The following is a 19030-nucleotide window of genomic DNA, read 5'->3' as shown; positions in this document are numbered from 1 at the left end:
GTATATATTAGTAATTAATTAATTTAAATATCTACGTGACACCTAATTAATTATCTACGTGTCACTCAATTTTTTTAATTTAAAAATAAATTAGAAATTTATATTTTTTATTGCCCGGAACCATTAGTAATCCTAGGTGGCGCTCTAATAGTTCAGCAAACATACCTCCTTTTTATATATAATACATTAGATTAGATTTTTCGAGAAACGTCCTAAATAGTTTAAATAGGTCAAATCTTAAATGCTACCGTCAAACACGCCCAAATCAATTTTTATTTTTTTTATGTACGCTGCTTACTCCGTACTGAACAAAAGTCATAAAAATGGACCGGGTTCATTATACGGAGATGCTCCGACGATAGCCGTATAACAAAAGTCAGTCAAAATCAAAATAATAATTCTGGCAACGGTGGAACACGGTGGTCGGCTAAATCAATTCAAACTCTCTTCTTTCTTCTTCTTCTTCTTTCTTCTTCTTCTTCTCCAATTTTCATTCATCAAATCAAACTCTCGAATTAATTATCATTGATCTCGAGGTTTTACTTCACTAATTCGGATCCTTATCCTACACCCGAATCCAATTCTACACCGATCCATCAATTCCGATCAATTAATCGCCGCCTAATCCTAGCGTAAACTATCGGTGATTCAAAAGGTGGTGCATTTGTTTTTATTTCGACGAATTCGTATCGGTTTTCGACGTTTTCGGGTTGTGGAATGAGGATGGGGTTACAGTCTTCTGGCTTAATGAATTCTTAACCAGGTTTTGGAATTCAATTGGAGGTGAAGGAGGATGATTGATTTCTGCATTTGACTTTTGGGGAATTAATTATTACTAGTAGTGTTCTCCATGATGGATGAAGAAGTCAGCCGCAGAGGCGGCGGCGAGGTTGCGGATGATTTTCCGTCGTCTTCGTTGTCGATTGCTTCAGGGTTTCGTCCTCGGTTGCTGGCTTTCCGTCCTTATGTAGAGACCAGTATAAAGCCTAAAGCTTTGAGAGTCGTGGTTAGAAGACCTGTAAGTTTCTGAATTGGTTAATCTTGTTTTAATTTGAAGATGCCCAATTTTTTGATTGAATTGTGTTAGTGTTAATTTTTGTTTTATATTTAGATGATTAGTTAAAATTTGTTTGTTATGATAGTATTTAAGGGAATTCTAAGTAGTTGACTAGCATGCTAATTTGTGTGTATATATGTATGTGTGTGTGTTTTTTTTTGGTTCGTTTATAGTTGGTGGCAAAACTTACAAAGCACATAGTTGAAACCTATCAAGAATGCAATCCCGAATTCAGGTATACCGATGAATTGCACCTCAAGAGGTTTTTAACGAGTCCATCGGATGGAGTGTTCAATGATGGACATGACAATGCGAATTCGGATCTTATTCTTTCCGTAAATTATGTCTTGGTCAATTCTCAGACGCAACAAAGGTCTGATTTCTTCTTATTCTCTTGTATATTTAGCTCCCTCCCCCCTCTTCCGGCCCAATTGTGATTTTACTGTAGAATTTTTGTAGAAGTACTGTTAATGAAACTTGGCGAGAAGTTTTGAGCACAATCCGGTTTGAGATTTTCCAGATATTGTTTACATAAATATCGCAGCTTTTTTAGAATTGAGTTTACTGGAGGGAAAAGGTCTTAATGATTATTGTGTTAGTTAGTATGGGACGGTATATCACGTATATGCGTGGAGTTCTTAGGTTGGTATTGATCTTATGTAAATAGTTTTTCTCTTGAGAAGGGTGTTGGATGGTATTGCTCCATGTCAGGTGTTGACTTGCAGGTTAGTTACAAGAAAGTGGTTTGGATGTAGGGTTTGCATCAAGTTAAAAGGGCTCTTATTCGATTGGTCAATATAGCATCAAATTAATAGCCCAATAATTTTGTAAATTAAAGTGGTTATGAACTTATGATATAAAAATTATATGTATAGCTTTGTATTTACTTGTATTCGCCTCTGTCTCTCTCCCTCTATCGACCAACTATTGACCTGCGACCGGCTTTGACCCACTTTAAAGTCATGATCCGACCTGTTGTTGATCCGCACCAACCCTCCGCACTAACCCTGACCCGACCTGACCAATAACTAGGTCTATGGTGGGTAGAAGTCTGCTAATGCAATGACAATTTCCAGCAACTAGTTTGAGTCCTGTGCATCACATGACTGATTTGAGTGAGGCATGTGAGAAGCATGTGGAAAATGCTACCAAAATTGGTCCAGAAAAAATGAATTTTAGAAGGGATATCGATCTTTTCTTTTGTTCTTTTGAGGGCAGGTTGAATGTAGTTTGCACTTTTCAAGGACATGGAAAGCTGCCAATTAGTCATTGCCAGTTTCTTGACCATAATGAGATTGTTCCGCTTGTCAATCAAGGGGAGAACTCAAGCCTGTGTGAGTACTAGAGGCATTGGGATCCGGGATAAGGACCATAAGGTTGTAAAGCAGAAAGGCAGCACTTAGATTCATAAGTGTTTCTACTACAGAGTATAAATTATGAGTACCGCGTCCAAAAGAAAATGCAGAAGGGACAATTAGTGAGGTGGTTACCTCAATTAGCCCCCCTCCAAAAAAAATGCAGGTGACCCTAAATAAAAGGGAGGGTCGAAGTCATTTTAAAGGGTATATTTTCGGAGGAAGGTTAGTTTGCGAAGCTTCTGACAGAAATCTCTCATTTGACATGCCAATGGTGGTTTTATAATGTGTGCAGACTTGCAATGGGAATGAGTTAGGACTTATAATAAGAAAGGATCCTAGACTGATGATGAAGATGAGCGTTTTTTGTGGAAAAGATGAATATTTGGATGAAGGTTATGCTGTGGAAATTTTTACGTGAAGCTCTCATTTCTTGGACACGCTAGTGGTGGATTAAAAAAGTGTGCAGATGTGCAATGATGATGAGTTTAGACTCACCACCAGGAAAGCATTGTGGAGTTTTAGATCTTGTGAACGCAGTACTTTTGAGGTATGATCCAATGAGTTGTCTGGAGAGGGTATCTTAATAAGCTTGGTCTTTACCAATTAATTAGGTCAATGAATGGCAATATGAGAAATGGAGTTAGTTAACATGAGGAGAAGAGCACTGTAGGCATGTAAAAACCAACTCTAGGGAGGAATCTGGTTTAAGGAGTTGAAGATCTTGGGTCATGTTAGCCTGACTACTCCAGCTTCCACGCAAACCAACCACAATGTCCCCTGAGACATTAGGCTGCAGTTCTGGAAGTGTTTTTCCCCCCCCATGTTATATAGCAACTTTCTACCTGTTCATTATACGGTTGAAGATAAGTTAATTTCTTGCTAATTCTTTTGTGTGTAGCTAGAGAGAAATGTTTGTCTCTGGGAAACGATTTAAGGTTTACTTTTACGCTGATTTAGTGACATTGCATTGTCTACCTAATCTATTGTAGTTTTAGCGTCATCAACTTTTAGCAAAGTTGAAAGTGTTTCCTTTTCTTAGACAAAAAAATCAATTTAGATTATAGTGACCTGTTATAACGTGATCAAGAAAGATAAAGGAATCAACAAACAATAACACACATATTCACATGGTTCACTACCAGTTTGTTAGCTATGTGGCCTATGTCACTATCAAAGGAGAGGAAGTTTAATTGATCTTGATGAGTTCAAATTTCAGAATTTGGGTAGGTTAAGAACAAGGGAGTTAATATGTTATTCCCCTAATAAGTCTAGACAGAATAAAATGCCCCATTAAACATCTTTCCAGTAAGGGTGTAATGCGACTTACATGTTGTGTGCCTAAGGTTGCATAGAACAAAGCCTTTGAAGAGGCACCAGGACCATTGTGTTATATGGTGTATCTTCTTAAAGGTCATAGATTTCTTAATCTTTAGAGGGTTCTCTTTCGATAGGTATGATCTCAGTTCTTTTATAGTTTTGCACTTCCCCCATTTCTTTTTAGTTTCAACACTTTGCTCTTCATGCTTTCCAATGCATAACTTGAACAACTAATATTTTTAATTATCGATAAGTAAAAATTATAAAAAATTGATATTCAGAAAATATATATTACAACGAATCTAACAGGATCCCACGTGAATATGTTTTTCCTTAAGTATAGGTCATAAAAAATAACAAAGTAGAGTATGTAAATAGTGCAAAAAACAAAGAGTTGCAACTGAAAATAAATGGAGGAAGTATTATTCAAGTTACTTGCGTGTCAATAAACTTTTTCTCATTCCTCAAATGGAACGAGGATCCACTATTAAATTTATATGGTCAAGTAACAGCTGGCAATTAATCATAATAGAGTAATGACTATTAGCTCAAAGAAACACACGGGCAATGCTTTCATTATGTATGCTCAACACTTATGGCAACCTAGAACAAGACTTAGCAGGCTTAAATGCCTTCACTTAAGCACCAAGCTTCTCTTTTAATGAAGTTATGCTGGAATTACAGGATACGGATTTGAGAGGAGAATTTAGTTTTCTTAGCCTATGATCTCATGTGGATGTTGTAGAAACATGGGTTAAAATTATTTTCATCACCATATGTAGCTTTCTTTGAATGAAATAGATAAGAATTACGATTTTAGGTAAGGAATAAGTTAGAATGACCCTATTGTTTCTTTTAGAAGAGATGTGCTGTTTTGAAGCATTTGATCCAAGTAAAGATTATGCATACTGTCCTTATGTCTCATCTTGAATTTTCACAACCCTTTGTCTCAACATGATTGAAAGAGAGAGGAATAAATACTAAGAGAGTTGTATCTCCTTTCTTCCTCCTGTAAGAGAATTTCTTTTTCCAAGAACAATCACATATTAATTGAAAAACCACATAGGCTGCATTTCTTTTCCTTGAACTTATGAAGTTTCCTTCCATTTAACAGAACAATTTAAAGACCAAATCTGGAAAATTGTTCTTTTCAAGACAGGATTTTTTCCAAATAATTTTAAGGTGGTATTAACATCTCCAAACAAGTGAATAGATATGAAATACTAGCACCTTGGTGGATTCATGCACATAAACTATGGCATTTGAACAAAAGAAATTTTGCAAATATTCATGTCACATATCGATATCCCGAAATGTCAAGCCAACTATAAGAAAACTAGCTTCTGTGGAAAGGTAGCTACCCGTTACCTTTGGTCCATTGACTCCATTCAACCAATACCGCTGATTATCTGAATCCCAGAGTGTTTAGCTACCCATTACCGTTGCTCCTTTGACTCTATTCAACTAATGTCGCTGATTATCTGGAAACCCGGAGTGTTTAGCTCTCGTTTGTTCATTACATGAGAGTTATATGAGTATTTGATATACATATCTGTGCTAGTAACTCTAAAGTTATGATTTTATTGCCTTAAGTCGTCCATCTCCTTATTTACCTAGGGTATCATGCTGCTGTGTACTAGTGGGGGTATTACAGTATTTTCTAATCTTTTCAACAGATACATTGTGAAAGATATTCTTGGACAAGGGACATTTGGACAGGTTGCAAAATGTTGGGTGCCTGAAACAAACAGTTTTGTAGCAGTCAAGATCATAAAAAACCAACCTGCTTACTATCAACAGGCATGGGTTGAAGTCTCAATCTTGACAACGGTACCTTCACTGTTAAATTTTCCGGTTGTGAATATACTATCCTGAACTTGAATAACTTTTTCTTATTCCTATTTGCAGTTAAACAAGAAGCTTGACCCTGAGGATAAGCATCATATTGTTCGCATTCATGATTACTTTGTATTTCAGCGTCATCTGTGTATTTCTTTTGAATTGCTGGACACAAATTTGTAAGTTAGGCCTGTCCTTGACTCAGTAATGGAGCTGTTATGGTTGTTAACTATGTGATTTGGTGTCTATACCTTTTGTGACAGATATGAGCTGATAAAACTTAACAATTTTAGAGGGCTATCATTGAGCATTGTACAGTTGTTCTCAAAGCAGGTAGAACTTGTTGATATATATATATAGTACTTTCTACAGCACCTTTAGTCATTTCTTTTGGATCTCTAAATATTTTATTTAATAGATTTTGCGTGGGTTGGGACTGATGAAAGATGCTGGTATAATTCATTGTGATCTGAAACCGGAGAACATTCTTCTGTGCCCAAGGTGAGCTTTCTTCTTATGAGCACAAGGAAAAGTGGAAACAAATTGATAAGGAGGTTTTCTGAAATGCTTCATAGCAACGTATGACAATATTATGATATTGACAGTATGAAACCGGCAGCAATTAAAATTATCGACTTTGGATCTGCCTGCATGGAGGATAAGACTGTTTACTCTTATATTCAGGTCACATCTTCTTCATGGTCGTAACAGCTATTTTTCTATTGATAATGATGAATTTTACCTGAAGTCTTTACTTTTCCTGCAGAGTCGTTACTATAGGTCCCCAGAAGTTCTTCTTGGCTATCAGTATCCTTTGTCTCTTGCTTATTTTATGGTTACCTTAGGCAAAGTAATATTGATGATTAGAAGGTGAATTCTCAAGGAAGAAGATTTCGTACCAGGAATTTTCTGAATCTCCAAATCACCCATCTTGCTACTTACGTCACATCTGCTGGTGTTTATTGCACAACCAGAGTATCAAACACGTATAGAATTATAGATACTGATTGAGCTGACCAGTTTCAGTTGCTATCTTTAAATATACATATATGCCTGATTGCCTGTTCTTCGTCCAATCAAACATGAAAGGCGCATTTAAATTACATGTGTTCCTTAACTGTGTTTTAAAGATATACTACCTCCATTGATATGTGGTCATTTGGATGCATTGTTGCCGAGTTGTTTCTAGGCCTCCCTTTATTCCCTGGAGCTTCAGAGTTTGATCTTTTGAAAAGGATGATCCGCATACTTGGGTATGCTTCTCTCCTTCAGAGTCTTTTGTGTATATCCAATTAAAGTGTAGGCATGACTGACTGCTGGGTCAAATAACATGAAGCTGATTTTTGTCCGCTTTTGTAGTAAATAATCTGATATATTTTGTTAATTTGCTGAAATTTATTTATTAAATCCTTTTCTTTGAATGCTTTCAGCGGCTCGATGTTGGCATTTCTGTATTGAATTTGGATAAGCTTGCCAAGATATTAGTGTAGTAAACTTTTTCCATTTCTCACAATAAAAAAAAATGGAATCTTAGTACTTAAAACGAAAATGTGTCATATTTCCTTCCTTACTGTAACATTCCATTTTTACTACTACCTTGCTTTGCTTACCAATTGTAGATTCGCAAACTTAGGCTTTGTTCTGTTCGACGTATTTTGACTTATTTCAGACAAAATAACTTAAAATAAGTTCAGATAAGTTAAAATAAGATAAATAAAAAAAAGAAGACATTTTCACATGCAAATAAGTTAATTTCAGAAAAATAAGGTTTTTTCAGATAAATAAGTTCAAATACAATAAGATAAGTTCAGAAAAAATAAGTCGAATAGATGGAGCCTTAAGAAAAATCTGATTTTATATATAAGTGTAAAAAAGGTGGATAATGTAAGAGAGTTTGAATAAAAAGGTGGGTGGGGTAAGGAAAAAGGTGGATAAAGTTAGAGAGAGGGAGAGTGAAAAGGTGAATAAATTGTGGGGTTAGAGAGGTAAGACCGAAAGATGGTAACAGATATTTGCCAAACTGGGTGTTTTCACTTGAACCTTCCCTTATTAGGCTCGAATGAGAAGGTGCCTAAAGCGAGAAGGCGAGGAGGATTCATGTGCATCTTTTCTTATAACTAAATGGCATATTTTATTCAACTGAAACTGCAACTTTTTTGAATTACAAAGTCATCTCTGATCCAACGCTTTTGAATCGATGTACATTTTAGGATCTGTTTTGCATATTTTTTAAACTGAGTGTGCACGTAGTATTTCTCTGACAAAAGGTGCATATTATTTAAAGTTAAAATATTATATGCAAATTTTTAACAGAATGTGCATCTTTTTTCATATTTTTTTTATCAAGCTATTTTCTTTTGTTCAAGAAAACCCACTTCATTTCGGAAAATTAGATATGCACAATTTTCTCTTTTCTGATATAATAACTGCACTTTAATGTTATCTTAGCCGATGCATCTTTAGATAGTCCAAAGAGAAGATCAATACGATGTTTCCTTTTATTAGATCTTTACTCAGTGTTACTTTTTGAATTTGTAGAGGTCAACCCCCTGATTGTCTACTAAAGGAGGCAAAAAGCACGAACAAGTTCTTTAAGTTTGTTGGAAATGTTGATCATGTAGATGCTGGACATGCTTCCATGGGGGTCAGAAGTGCTTATCAAGTATTAGCCGAAGAAGAATATGAAGCAGTATGTGCTTGTATTCCTTTAATACTGTCATTGTTTTTAGTGAGTAGAAGATATTTTGAATTTTATTGTTGGTGATGGCAGTCATGGCACTTCTGTTAACGTAAAAAGGTTGGTTAAGTCCTGGTATTTCTAGTTGAGGCTTTGCCTCTTTTGACACTACTTAACATACTATTTTGTTGACAATAAAAAGTACAACTCCGACTTGAGGGTGCTACCTTTGTAAAAGAGAATGCAAGGAACATAAGGCTATTCTTGCAGGAAGCTAATGGATCATTCACTAAACTATCCCAAAATTCTTGAAAAGACAAGTGCCTTTCAATGAAGTGATTTGCTTATATCTTGAAAAGCTTTATCTTCCAAAAGCCATAGGTTTCTTCTTTTTAAACACCAATTTTCAGATTCATTTTCAAAGTATCAGAACAGGAGGTTGAAGCCACCTATTCTTCAAAGTTTCATTTAGAACAAGAGGTCTAACATAGGGTTTGAAATCTCAGGTGTGATCATGATCACAGTTGCAGAACCATGTTCACGGGGAATGCAAATGGTTTGTGGCTTTTGTGGCCTAATCTTGGTTTCAATTAGCTCAAAGAACTTTACAATGTGTCAATGTGGCCAATGTTTATACCCTGGCCTAGCACCTGCTCTTTGGTCCATCTAGTGAAAAACCTCTACCTGATTTACTAGATGAGACACTTTGTTTGAACCTTTCCTTGTGGAATCTATCAATTTGCTTCAATTTATCAGTCACATTTGCTAGAATAATGAAGATGCGCCTGAAGCAAACAGAATACATTGAGTCGTTGACAATTTTTCATGACATGTTTATCCCTCAGTTATTACCTATACTTTCTGCAAGCATCTAGACAGTTGGGTACACTCTTATTCTTATAGATCCTAGATAACTGCTGCAGATTGGGTGAGTTTTCAATTCGAGTAATTTTCAAGAAAAAAGTTATCAAACTTGTCACCTTTTCGTGGAAAAGCATTGCGTTTAAACATCTTAAATTCTCCCATCTGGATACAGAGCATTGTACTCCATATTATGGACCGTGTTGAACAACCACCACCACCACTCAGTATGTAATTCACCAAAGATGGATTTTGGGGAGTTCATCTGTACAGCCATATAGGCCGGTCCCAAGAAGAACAATGTTCTTTTTGTTTCAATTATGGAGATATATGTGCCTTTTGATTGGCCCTTTTATTAAAGAACTTTGATTTACTGTTTCATATCTTCATTCAAGTTTTTCTGCCATTTTGAGACAGAGGGAGAAGAAGAAACCTGTGATTGGAAAAGAATATTTTAATTATATGAATCTTGAAGGAATTGTTGCAGCCTATCCTTACAAGAAAAATTTAACAGAAGAAGACATAATTAAAGGTCTGTAGTCTCTGGACCCTGTTTGAATCCTTTTAAATAGGCTTCCTTATGGAAAAATTATATCCAGATGTGCTTATACTTTCAAAAATTGTGGTATGCTTTACCATGGAATATTGCAGAGAGGCAAGTACGGTTAGCTCTTATTGATTTTCTAAGGGGACTTGTGGAGTTTGATCCTGCAAAGCGATGGTCTCCATTTCAGGTTCATCCATCTTCTGTCAAAGCAGCAGTTAGTCTGATGTAATTGATATGGATTATAAATCTAGTTGATTGACATCTATATGCAGGCTTTAAAACACCCTTTTGTGACTGGAGAGCCATTCACAAGCCCTTATAAACCTGCTCCTGAGACTCCTCGTGTGGTGAGTAGTTTTCTACACCATTTTTTTTATTTTTAAATAATTTTGTTGTAGAAATTTGTAGCTATTAAAATTCAATTGATAACAGCTGCTGCGCTGCTGCTAGATCTGTTTAAAGCTGCTTTGTTCGCGGTATTGGTAGTGCTGGCTGAATTAATTTCTTCCAAAAGACCATTTCGAATCCAATTTCAATTGTATAAGCAATTTCTCTTTCACTACTGCCCCCCTCCCCTTCTATTACTTTCTATTCATATATTCATGTCGCCTTATAAACCGGTCTTGAGACTCCTCGTGTGGTGAGTAGTTTTCCACACCAATTCTTTTCTTTTTAGTAATTTTTCGTGGAAATTTGAAGCTGCTAAATTTAATTTATGATAACAGCTCTTGATAGATCTGTTTAAAGTTGCTTTGTTCACGTTGTTGGTAGTGCTGGCTGAATTAATTTCTTCCAAAAAACCTTTGGAATCCAATTTCAATTACATGAGCAGTTTCTCTTTCACTACTGCCCCTCCCCCTCCCCTTCAATTACGTTTTATTCATTTCTTCTATGGCATATCCTTGAATATTTGATTTAACATACTTTGCTGAAATTTTATGTTGCTGACTGATGAACAATTAAACTCACTGCGAAATGTTAAGAAATTGGAACTCTGTACCGCCACTCCAACTCCTATCATGATCCTTATACAAGAAAAAAATTTAATGGACAACCCCTCAAAACTATGCATCCACTGGAAGTATACCTAGAACATAATTCACTGGTGTGTTCCCATATAGCTTGATACTGAAAAGTAAAAAGTTTTCTTCCTAGCTTGATATTTAGTATGTAGGGCTATGTTGAGCCGTGATTGGATTGTGGTACATATGTGATGTTTGCTTGGATTCGTGGTTCGTTTTAGTAAGAGTAAAGTTATGAACAACAGAAAGTGCTCAGCCATTCCTCTATAACTGATTAGTCTCATACGTGCTCAAGGAATGACTATCTACCAAGACTTCTGCATACTTCTGATCCATTTGCCATGTACCAAAATATAAAATATGTTGCTGTTTAGTAAAGTTTCTGGGACACAAATATTGCTTTATCTACTCAGAATCCTTGAAGTGTGTCACTTGCAAAAATTAGTAATTCTATACGAAATGGTGCATCAAATGAGAACCAATAAGGCAAATGGCTGGTTCCACTACTACGAAAAGAAAGACATTATACTGATTCCTTACATTTGAAAATTTCATGGTCTTCCTTCTTAGATTTTTTGTAGACTTCTATTATGATTATTCATAATTACCCAAAGTACTGATTTTCAACGGAGCTCAGGCCTCCTAATAGAGAAACACTGGGAAAAAGGTTGTAAGTAGAGCCAACTTACAATAGAAAGCAAGCAGCAACTTTGTCGAACCACCCAAATGAACTTTGTGCAGAAATTAGGATCCCTTAACTGATAAGTCTGTTTCGAGAAGCCGGCTCTGATATATTGACTATTGAGTATTAATTGATCTTTATTTTCTAATTGCAAATATTCATCAATTTATTTAGCTGCAAATTTATTGTTTCCATATACACATGCTCCGCTGTACTCTTTAGTTTACTGTTAGTGTCATTTTATCTTTTGAAGCTATTGTTTCCTTCTCTCTCTCCTCTCTTTTATCCCTTCAATCAAAGTTTCTAAAGCCTTTTATTTTATCTTGTTCTTGTGAATCTGTATTGGGAAGCCGGTTAGCTCAGTTTCACAAAACTTCAAGGTGGACCATCATCCTGGTGGGGGGCACTGGTTTGCAGCTGGTCTCTCCCCTAACGTGAGCTTGCAGCCTCTTCAGATACTTCTGTTTTCGTTCCCTAGATGATGATATCAAAAGTACCATTGCCGCCATACTTTGTTTTCTAAGTGTGGGTTTGGGGCAAGTGTACTGGTGTCACTGTTCTGTGACTAATGTTTGACATCATTTATGCAGGTTGCAGGACATCCTGTATCGATGAATACTTCTCAACACCTTCAGATGCCAACATATGCACACAGCAGTAGTTTTGGTAGTTTAGGAAGCCATAATAGTTATAATGATGGTAATGTACTTGGAAGTAGCTATGGTAGCTATGGGGATAATTTTAATACATTTACGTACTTTTCACCCGTTGGTCCCTCTGCAATGAATTTTCACACCCAAGGTGGTATTCCAATGGTCGGAACTAGCCCTGATGCAAGGTGGAGAATTTTCCACCGGCCACCAGGACTTGGTGTTAGTCCATCTGCAGGAAATTTCGCACCATTACCTCTTGGAACTAGTCCTTCGCAGTTTACCCCGCCAAGCAGTTTTACTCAGAATTCTGGTTCTCCTGGACATTATAGTTCTGCATCCCCTGCAAGAGGAAATTGTCAGGGATCGCCACTTGGAAAAGGTATTGCTGTTAGTAATTTCAGCCGGAGAAAAAGTTGGGGATATTCCGGAAATATGCAGTCTCAAGAAGGTACCTCCTCTTCGCATTGTCAAGGACAATCGAACGGAAATGTGTGCTTCAGTCAAGGTGAGGGTAACTCACAGGTACCTGGTGGTCCACTGCATATGCCTATAAACTCTAACGCGTCGAGCTGGAAGCCACCATCTGGTAGTAGTAATTTCAGTAATGATCACTCCTTTTCCCATGTGCCAAGTTCTGGTTTGCATGGTTCAAGTCTTCAATTTTCACAAATCAAAGGACATGTGGATGAGAAGCTTGATGCAACAACATTGCCTGATCCTGGTGATTGGGATCCAAACTATAGGTATGTACGCTCAATGCCTCCCTTGGGTAAGAAAATTTAGACTCCTTGTGTTGATTTCTAGATGATATACAGTATTCACTGAGTTTTTCTAAATTACGAACAGTTATTTTTCTTTTTTGGTTCATCCTAATCAAATTCCCTATTCCAAGAATACTACTCCCTTCGTTTCATAATAAGTGTCTCATTTGAAGAAAAACACGGGTATTAAGAAATGTGAAAAGTGTGTAAGAAAAACAATGATTGAAAGTGTTTTTATGGAGAAGGGGGAAAAGTAGATGATTGTTTATTGATAAAGCACAAATAAAAGTGGATATGGGGATGGAAAAGTGTAGAGTGTAAGAAAAAACAATCATGATTTATGGAAAAGTGGAAAAAGTGAATGTCCAAAAATAGAAACAGGACAATTAAATAGGAACGCTCGATTAGGAATACAGGACACTTATTATGAAAAACAGGGAGTACTTTTTGTTATAGTCTTTTTGGCTTCCTTTTGTGTCCTTCCTAGTTTTTCTTTTTACGTTCCTTTTGCCTTCAGAAAACTGCACTATGGACTTTAGTTTCTGATTACTTCACATTGCACCAGTTATTCAGTTAGCATAGATACTAGTTATTCATTTATTCCTGCTTACTTCATGCATTGTATTGGAACTTTAACTCACAATCAGGTACTCTGAATTGTCACTTGAGCTTACCCATTATGTCCCAACTGACTTAGCAATAGATATCCTCCATATTAAGAATCTGCCAATGCCTCAAAATGTGTCTACATATACCTGGGGTATTTAATTAGGCTGAAATTGATAGTAGCAGTCAACAGACTGTTAGGCACTGCTACTTTCCCTTCACACGGTCTCTAAATTTGCGGGGCATTGAACAAGGAGACATTTCCTTGCAGGTTCTTTTTTTTCTCTCAGAAGATATATTTTATATACAAAGATGCCAACGGTTGTTTTTCTGATCAGTTTTGATGGCTCTGTTTGGACAGACAGAGGGTATGTGTGCTTTGTTTAGAGCGGTGTGCGTGGAGAAAGTCCAAAATACATCAATAGTTTATTCTGTCTGCAACAATTTTTAGTGTTTCTTTAGAGTGCATATCCTAAATATTTAGCCTCCCTTATTGAGTTTCTACATAATATACTTGCATGTTTGTCCTTGATTTTTTTGATTTTTCTTTTGTGTTCCGTTAATTGACTGAGAGTGAATGAAAGGGGTTCTATGAATGATTTTTACATGAGTAACATGACGACAAGGTCATGCTCTATAAAAAGCGATTATTGCTGAATAACCAAAGGGGGGTGGGGAGAGGGTTGTAAACCTAGAAACTATGATTTGGTGTTATTAGACACTGCGTAATTGTCGATAAAAGTTGCCTCTATATTTGAAGGAAGCTGATATAAAACAATCCACTTAACCATTGGGCTTTTATATCACTTGTTTTCTTGTCTTGACAAAGTTTGAACTTTGCTTCTTACATTTGTAATATAAAACCTCTTTATTTTTGCTCTGCTACCTTGATTTGAAGCAGCTTGATTGTTTGATGTGTTTGTGTCATCTTCTTTCCCATGGTGTAAAGGGTCCAAAAAGGGGAAAAGTAGGCACCTATACATGACAGTGTGAGTGGGGGAAGACAACTAGTTCCCATCAAAGTTTAGCTTATAAAAGTGGTGCTCTGACTTACCATATTTAGGATCTACCTTTTTGAGAGAATCCCTTTATGCTGTTGGTCAATTCAAACAGAAAACAGTTGCATATTACGTATTCTTGATATAGCTTTATTTATTAAGTAGTTCTATATTTGTCCTGGTCTTTACCTGTTTATAAACTATAATGGCATATAGTAGTAGGAATGATAATAATTACGTGGTATATAATAGACACAAAGAATAAGGAGATTGGAGGAAGGTACCCAATTATGTTGGTAGTTCTACTTTTTCAGAGGAGAGAGAAAGGCTATGGTATTATTAAAAAGCTTACCCTTATAGAGGGCCTAAGAGGGAAATGCCTTTACTTAAAAAGGAATAAAGTGAATGAGCAGAACTTAAAAGAACGTACAAAGATGGAAAGTGAGTAGAACAGAAAAGAATGGAGTATTTACTTCTATTTTTTTGTTTTTGGGGGAGTGGCGGTGGGGAATGTCATTTTTATGTGATTATGTTACTACATTCCATGCAATCTTGTGAACTCGCCTTTTCTTTTTCAGTGATGAACTACTGCTCCAAGAGGACAGTTCCGATATGAGCAGCATCACTTCCGAGTTTGGTAAAGTGGTGACTATAGATAAAGCTACGGGATCACCACAAACTTTTGGTTTTGGAACATACAGCCATGATTCAAATACAATTTCCAATTCATTGTGGAGGTAACTAATATTCTAGCCTTTCTTAGAACTTAAGGCATGCATGTTGATGAGATCATTCATCTCCATTTGATTTATCTGTTATTCATTTGTATATGGGTCAATTTGTTGTCTAAGTGGCTGTACTGAGAATTGCCCTTAGTCTTTAGATAATGTATTTAAAGCATTCTATCAGAGTTTAGATGAGATTGAATTGCCTGTATATGTTACTTCGTATTAAACAAAATCATCCTGTCAAGAGTTTAGATGTCATATAGAAGATTGAATTAAATATTATTAATTAGGTATCAATCAAATTGAATCGGTTGCATTGTTGAAAAGCTTGACATTATTGATGTGGACTTGGTTATTGGTGTTGTGCTCTCCGCTGTATTGATTTTTCTATGGTCATACAACATGGGGCATGAGTGTCGGGTTCAGTGTCCGTACCTATCTTTATTTGGTGCTTAATGAACTGGTGTAAGATCGGTTTGCCAACCAATGAACATGCGATCCGAGCGTAGTGACCAGCCAATCAACCCTACCTCACTTAAGAGTTGCCTTTTCGATGAGTCTCGGCTCTCCTCACTGTTCCAGGTATGCCTTGACGTTATAAGCTTGGGTTTTTTGCAAAAGACTTTAGTCCATTGCGGATGTCCAGTTGGTGATTCCCGTTGCATCTAGTGGCTGCTCGGTAGATAACTGACCTTGATGGCAGTAGAACCAGAGAGTTTCCTTAGATTACTTTCGAGAGGATGGCTTTGTGCTCTTACCAACGAGCCAAGTATGATATTTGTTTTTTTAATGAATTAAGCCCTTACTACCCCTTGGTATTCGGGTTTCAAGTGAAGTTGTAAGCGAGCCTTATGTATTGAGGGATTGCTATTGGAGTCCTTCCTGAGTGATAATTTCTCAAGTACTGAGAGAAAATTGTTTGGGGTCATGATATCTGGCCAACACTAATAATATACTTGGCCGGTTCAGGGATGTGAATGACTTCCCTAGATGTACCCAAGGAAGATAAGTAAGGATATGTTTGGCCAAGCTTCTAGAAAAAAATTTAATGTTTCCTAGAAATAGTTTCTGTAGACTGTTTCTAGAGAAACACTTTTGAGAAAACATAATTGTTTGGCCATAAATTTAAGAAGTAATTCTAAGAAACAAAATTAGTTTACATTGTTTGGCCCATTTATACTTTTAGAGTTTTTAACTTATGATTTGTCTTTTATAAATAAAAGTTGTAGTAATCATAACTAGTAAGATGTATTGTTATTATTAGTTTTTTAAAATAATTTTTAGTAGTTAAATAAAAATAACTTTGACAACAAAGTCTGTTACAACACTAGAATTAAAAAAAAAAGAAACCAAAAAATCAATAGTCATCCATTAATGATTCTTCCAGCCCATGCTTCATGAAATCTTTCTTACTACCTTCATCATCATTAACACCAACCATGATTTGTCATGTTTTCTAACATGTTTCTGATCTTTTTGTTCCTACCTTCAATCCTAATACTCATTCCAGCAGATCTCAGCCACCTGCCATGCAAAAAGTTAATTTTGATTTTATGAAAACCCCAAGTCCATATTTTATTTGTTGCTAAGAACCCAGATAAAATATTGTGAAAATTTATTGTTCTTCGTCACCTTTTTCTTCCTCTCACCTTCTTTGTCTCTCTCCTTGTCCTCCTTTTAACCCATCAGCCTTCTTCCTGTTTTGGGCGCCCATCGGTGATGAAATCATGGCCGGCTTATGAAATTAAAATCTGCAAATCAATCGAGATGGAGAATTAGAGGGTCTTAAAATGGCTCAAATTGATGTGAGGTTGGAGAGGGATTGCTCAATTTAGATCCAAAAATATGTGTACTAGAGGATGAGAGTATGTTTTGTTTGAAGATAAGTATGGTCTTTAATGGATTTTGTAGGGGCAAATAGGTGAATAGGTCATGGTGAATTATCATCAACTGTTTCAGACTTTCAGCAGCTCCCCAAGAAACAAAAGTGAGAAGCTTGAAATTAGAGTTTCTCCTTCTAGCCTTTTTCTGTCCAACGGGCATCTAAAGGAGCTAATTTTTTTTTATAAACTTCACCTGTTTGTCCCAATTTCTGCTTCTCACTCCAAGAAGCTTGCCCAGAAGCTAGGCCAAACAGGCACTTAGTTAGCTGTCAAGCGACCACTGGATGGATGTTCTATAACTATCTCAAGTCTGCTATGTATACCTCGGAGGCTTTGGCTTGTCTTGTCAAAGTCCTAGCTGGAACAGTGGTAAATAGTGAGGAACAGAACCAAGGTAGAGTTGATCAGCTGGTCATTGGTTTGGCACAACCTTCCTGCTATATTTCGTGAGAACTACAAGTAACGACCTCAAATGATACTCATGTCCAAGTATCAAGTATGGGATGAGTTTAAGATATTTGCAAATCTTGGAGCTACAAAGCTTACTGAGCTTGTTCTAATGTGTTTGTTTATGGTTCAATTCAGGCCAAGTGGACCTATTCAAGGATTTGCAAAACCAGATATGAACAGCCCACCTGTTCACAATCTACCTCTTGGGTATGGCCGTTCCATGCCAAGGACACCACAATTTATATCACAATTGTCACCAACCTCTCTAAGCCGTTTGGGACAGCCACCTATTCAGCGTACTAACCATGGGAGATCATCTGGTTTTCATGGGAACGAGGGGATTCATATGAAGCCACAGCACAGTTCTTATAGCTATGATCCAGGAAATTCAAATTCTCTTGGAGGAAACTCTTTCAATAACAGCACGCCTTGGGGTATGCACAAACTTGATCCCGGTTTTTGGATTTTTTTTCAATCAGTTCTGAATTAAGTCTTCTTGTATATTGGAAATAATTGTTTGTGTTCCTTCACTTTTGTTGTTTATTTCCTTTTTTGAAGGTCAACATTGGGGGGGAAGAAGATAGATACAATATGTTCATTTTGATAGCCCTTGCCCTTGTTTGGTAGGTCACAGAACCGACCGACTAGTCAACATCCCACCGTCATCTCGAGGAAGAAAAGACTTTGGAAGGATATCATATTCATGACCTTGCATCTGCCAGCAATTCACATCCATCATCATCTCCGGAGCCGGCAAGAAAGCTCCGCGTTATTTCCTTCCTCTTTGTGAGCTTGTGCTGTAGAATTTCCCATCCTGAACATGCTCATTCATTGTCTTTGGCTATTATCTGTGTCATTTATTTGAATTTTGAAAGTAAATCTTCTGGTTTGCTTTAATGGTGTTCCATTCTATTGTTATCTCTAACGAAACGTGCATCATTTTGAGTGAAGGCCGAGTAATTATGAATGTCTCTCTTCAATTCTCAATACTTGATGAACATTGATGGTACTGTCAACTTGTTAGCTATCAGTGATTCACAGTCAGTTGATCATAGAATACACTATTCAGCTTCGTCTCAGAATTCAAAACATCTCTCTGCTTTATTCATGCCGGTTTGGATTGTTGCAGAGCTTAAAGACTGAAATGTAAGAAGATTGAAACCATTGCATTTAAACTGACATACAGAGTAGTTGTATGGCTTCGTACCTCCTCAGTACTCACTACCGAGTTCCAATGTCTAAGACCTCGGAAATTGGCAGTACTCTGCTCTTTAAGTTCTATAGGAGTAGGCATTACTGTCATTGAAAGCATGATATTTCAGATTATTCTGTTTAAAACTTGCAAGTAAGCTAAACTTTGAAATGAAATTGATGTCAATTATCTTTACTCTTTAGTAATGGCTGGAAAATGTACAATTATAATTAGTGTGCGCGAAGATTGAATTTTGACCATTTATTAGATTCGAAGTTATTTGTGTTGATATATGAATATGTAATCCATCACAAGCTCTATGTGTGTGTTTTTAGTTTGAGCATTGTACTTTTCCTCAAGAAAAACATTTTTGTCCTAAATGAGGGGAAGGGGGTTACT

At 36.5% G+C, this 19030-nt stretch overlaps 1 protein-coding gene across 2 annotated transcripts; it reads left to right on the top strand.

Annotated features, from left to right (window-relative positions):
- The first annotated feature begins 267 nt into the window (after window positions 1–267).
- Window positions 268–18826, top strand: LOC110793116 (dual specificity protein kinase YAK1 homolog). Of its 2 annotated transcripts, none has more exons than XM_021997956.2 (18): window positions 268–1018; window positions 1231–1430; window positions 5409–5562; window positions 5641–5750; window positions 5835–5904; window positions 5990–6072; window positions 6177–6255; window positions 6338–6378; window positions 6702–6824; window positions 8110–8260; window positions 9527–9641; window positions 9761–9843; window positions 9929–10003; window positions 11711–11794; window positions 11951–12756; window positions 14957–15115; window positions 17575–17873; window positions 18067–18826. In XM_021997956.2, exons 1-18 carry the CDS (start codon window positions 851–853, stop codon window positions 18144–18146), a joined length of 2880 nt encoding a protein of 959 aa, XP_021853648.2. In that variant the 5' UTR covers window positions 268–850; the 3' UTR covers window positions 18147–18826. The 2 variants fall into 2 exon arrangements, with proteins under 2 accessions (XP_021853648.2, XP_021853649.1); XM_021997957.2 differs by having other exon boundaries at window positions 17998–18826.
- The last annotated feature ends 204 nt before the right edge of the window (window positions 18827–19030 follow it).

The sequence above is a fragment of the Spinacia oleracea genome, chromosome 3 (assembly GCF_020520425.1).
Source record: "Spinacia oleracea cultivar Varoflay chromosome 3, BTI_SOV_V1, whole genome shotgun sequence".
In the NCBI taxonomy this organism is placed as follows: domain Eukaryota; kingdom Viridiplantae; phylum Streptophyta; class Magnoliopsida; order Caryophyllales; family Amaranthaceae; genus Spinacia; species Spinacia oleracea.
This window is presented reverse-complemented; position numbering and strand designations above follow the sequence as displayed.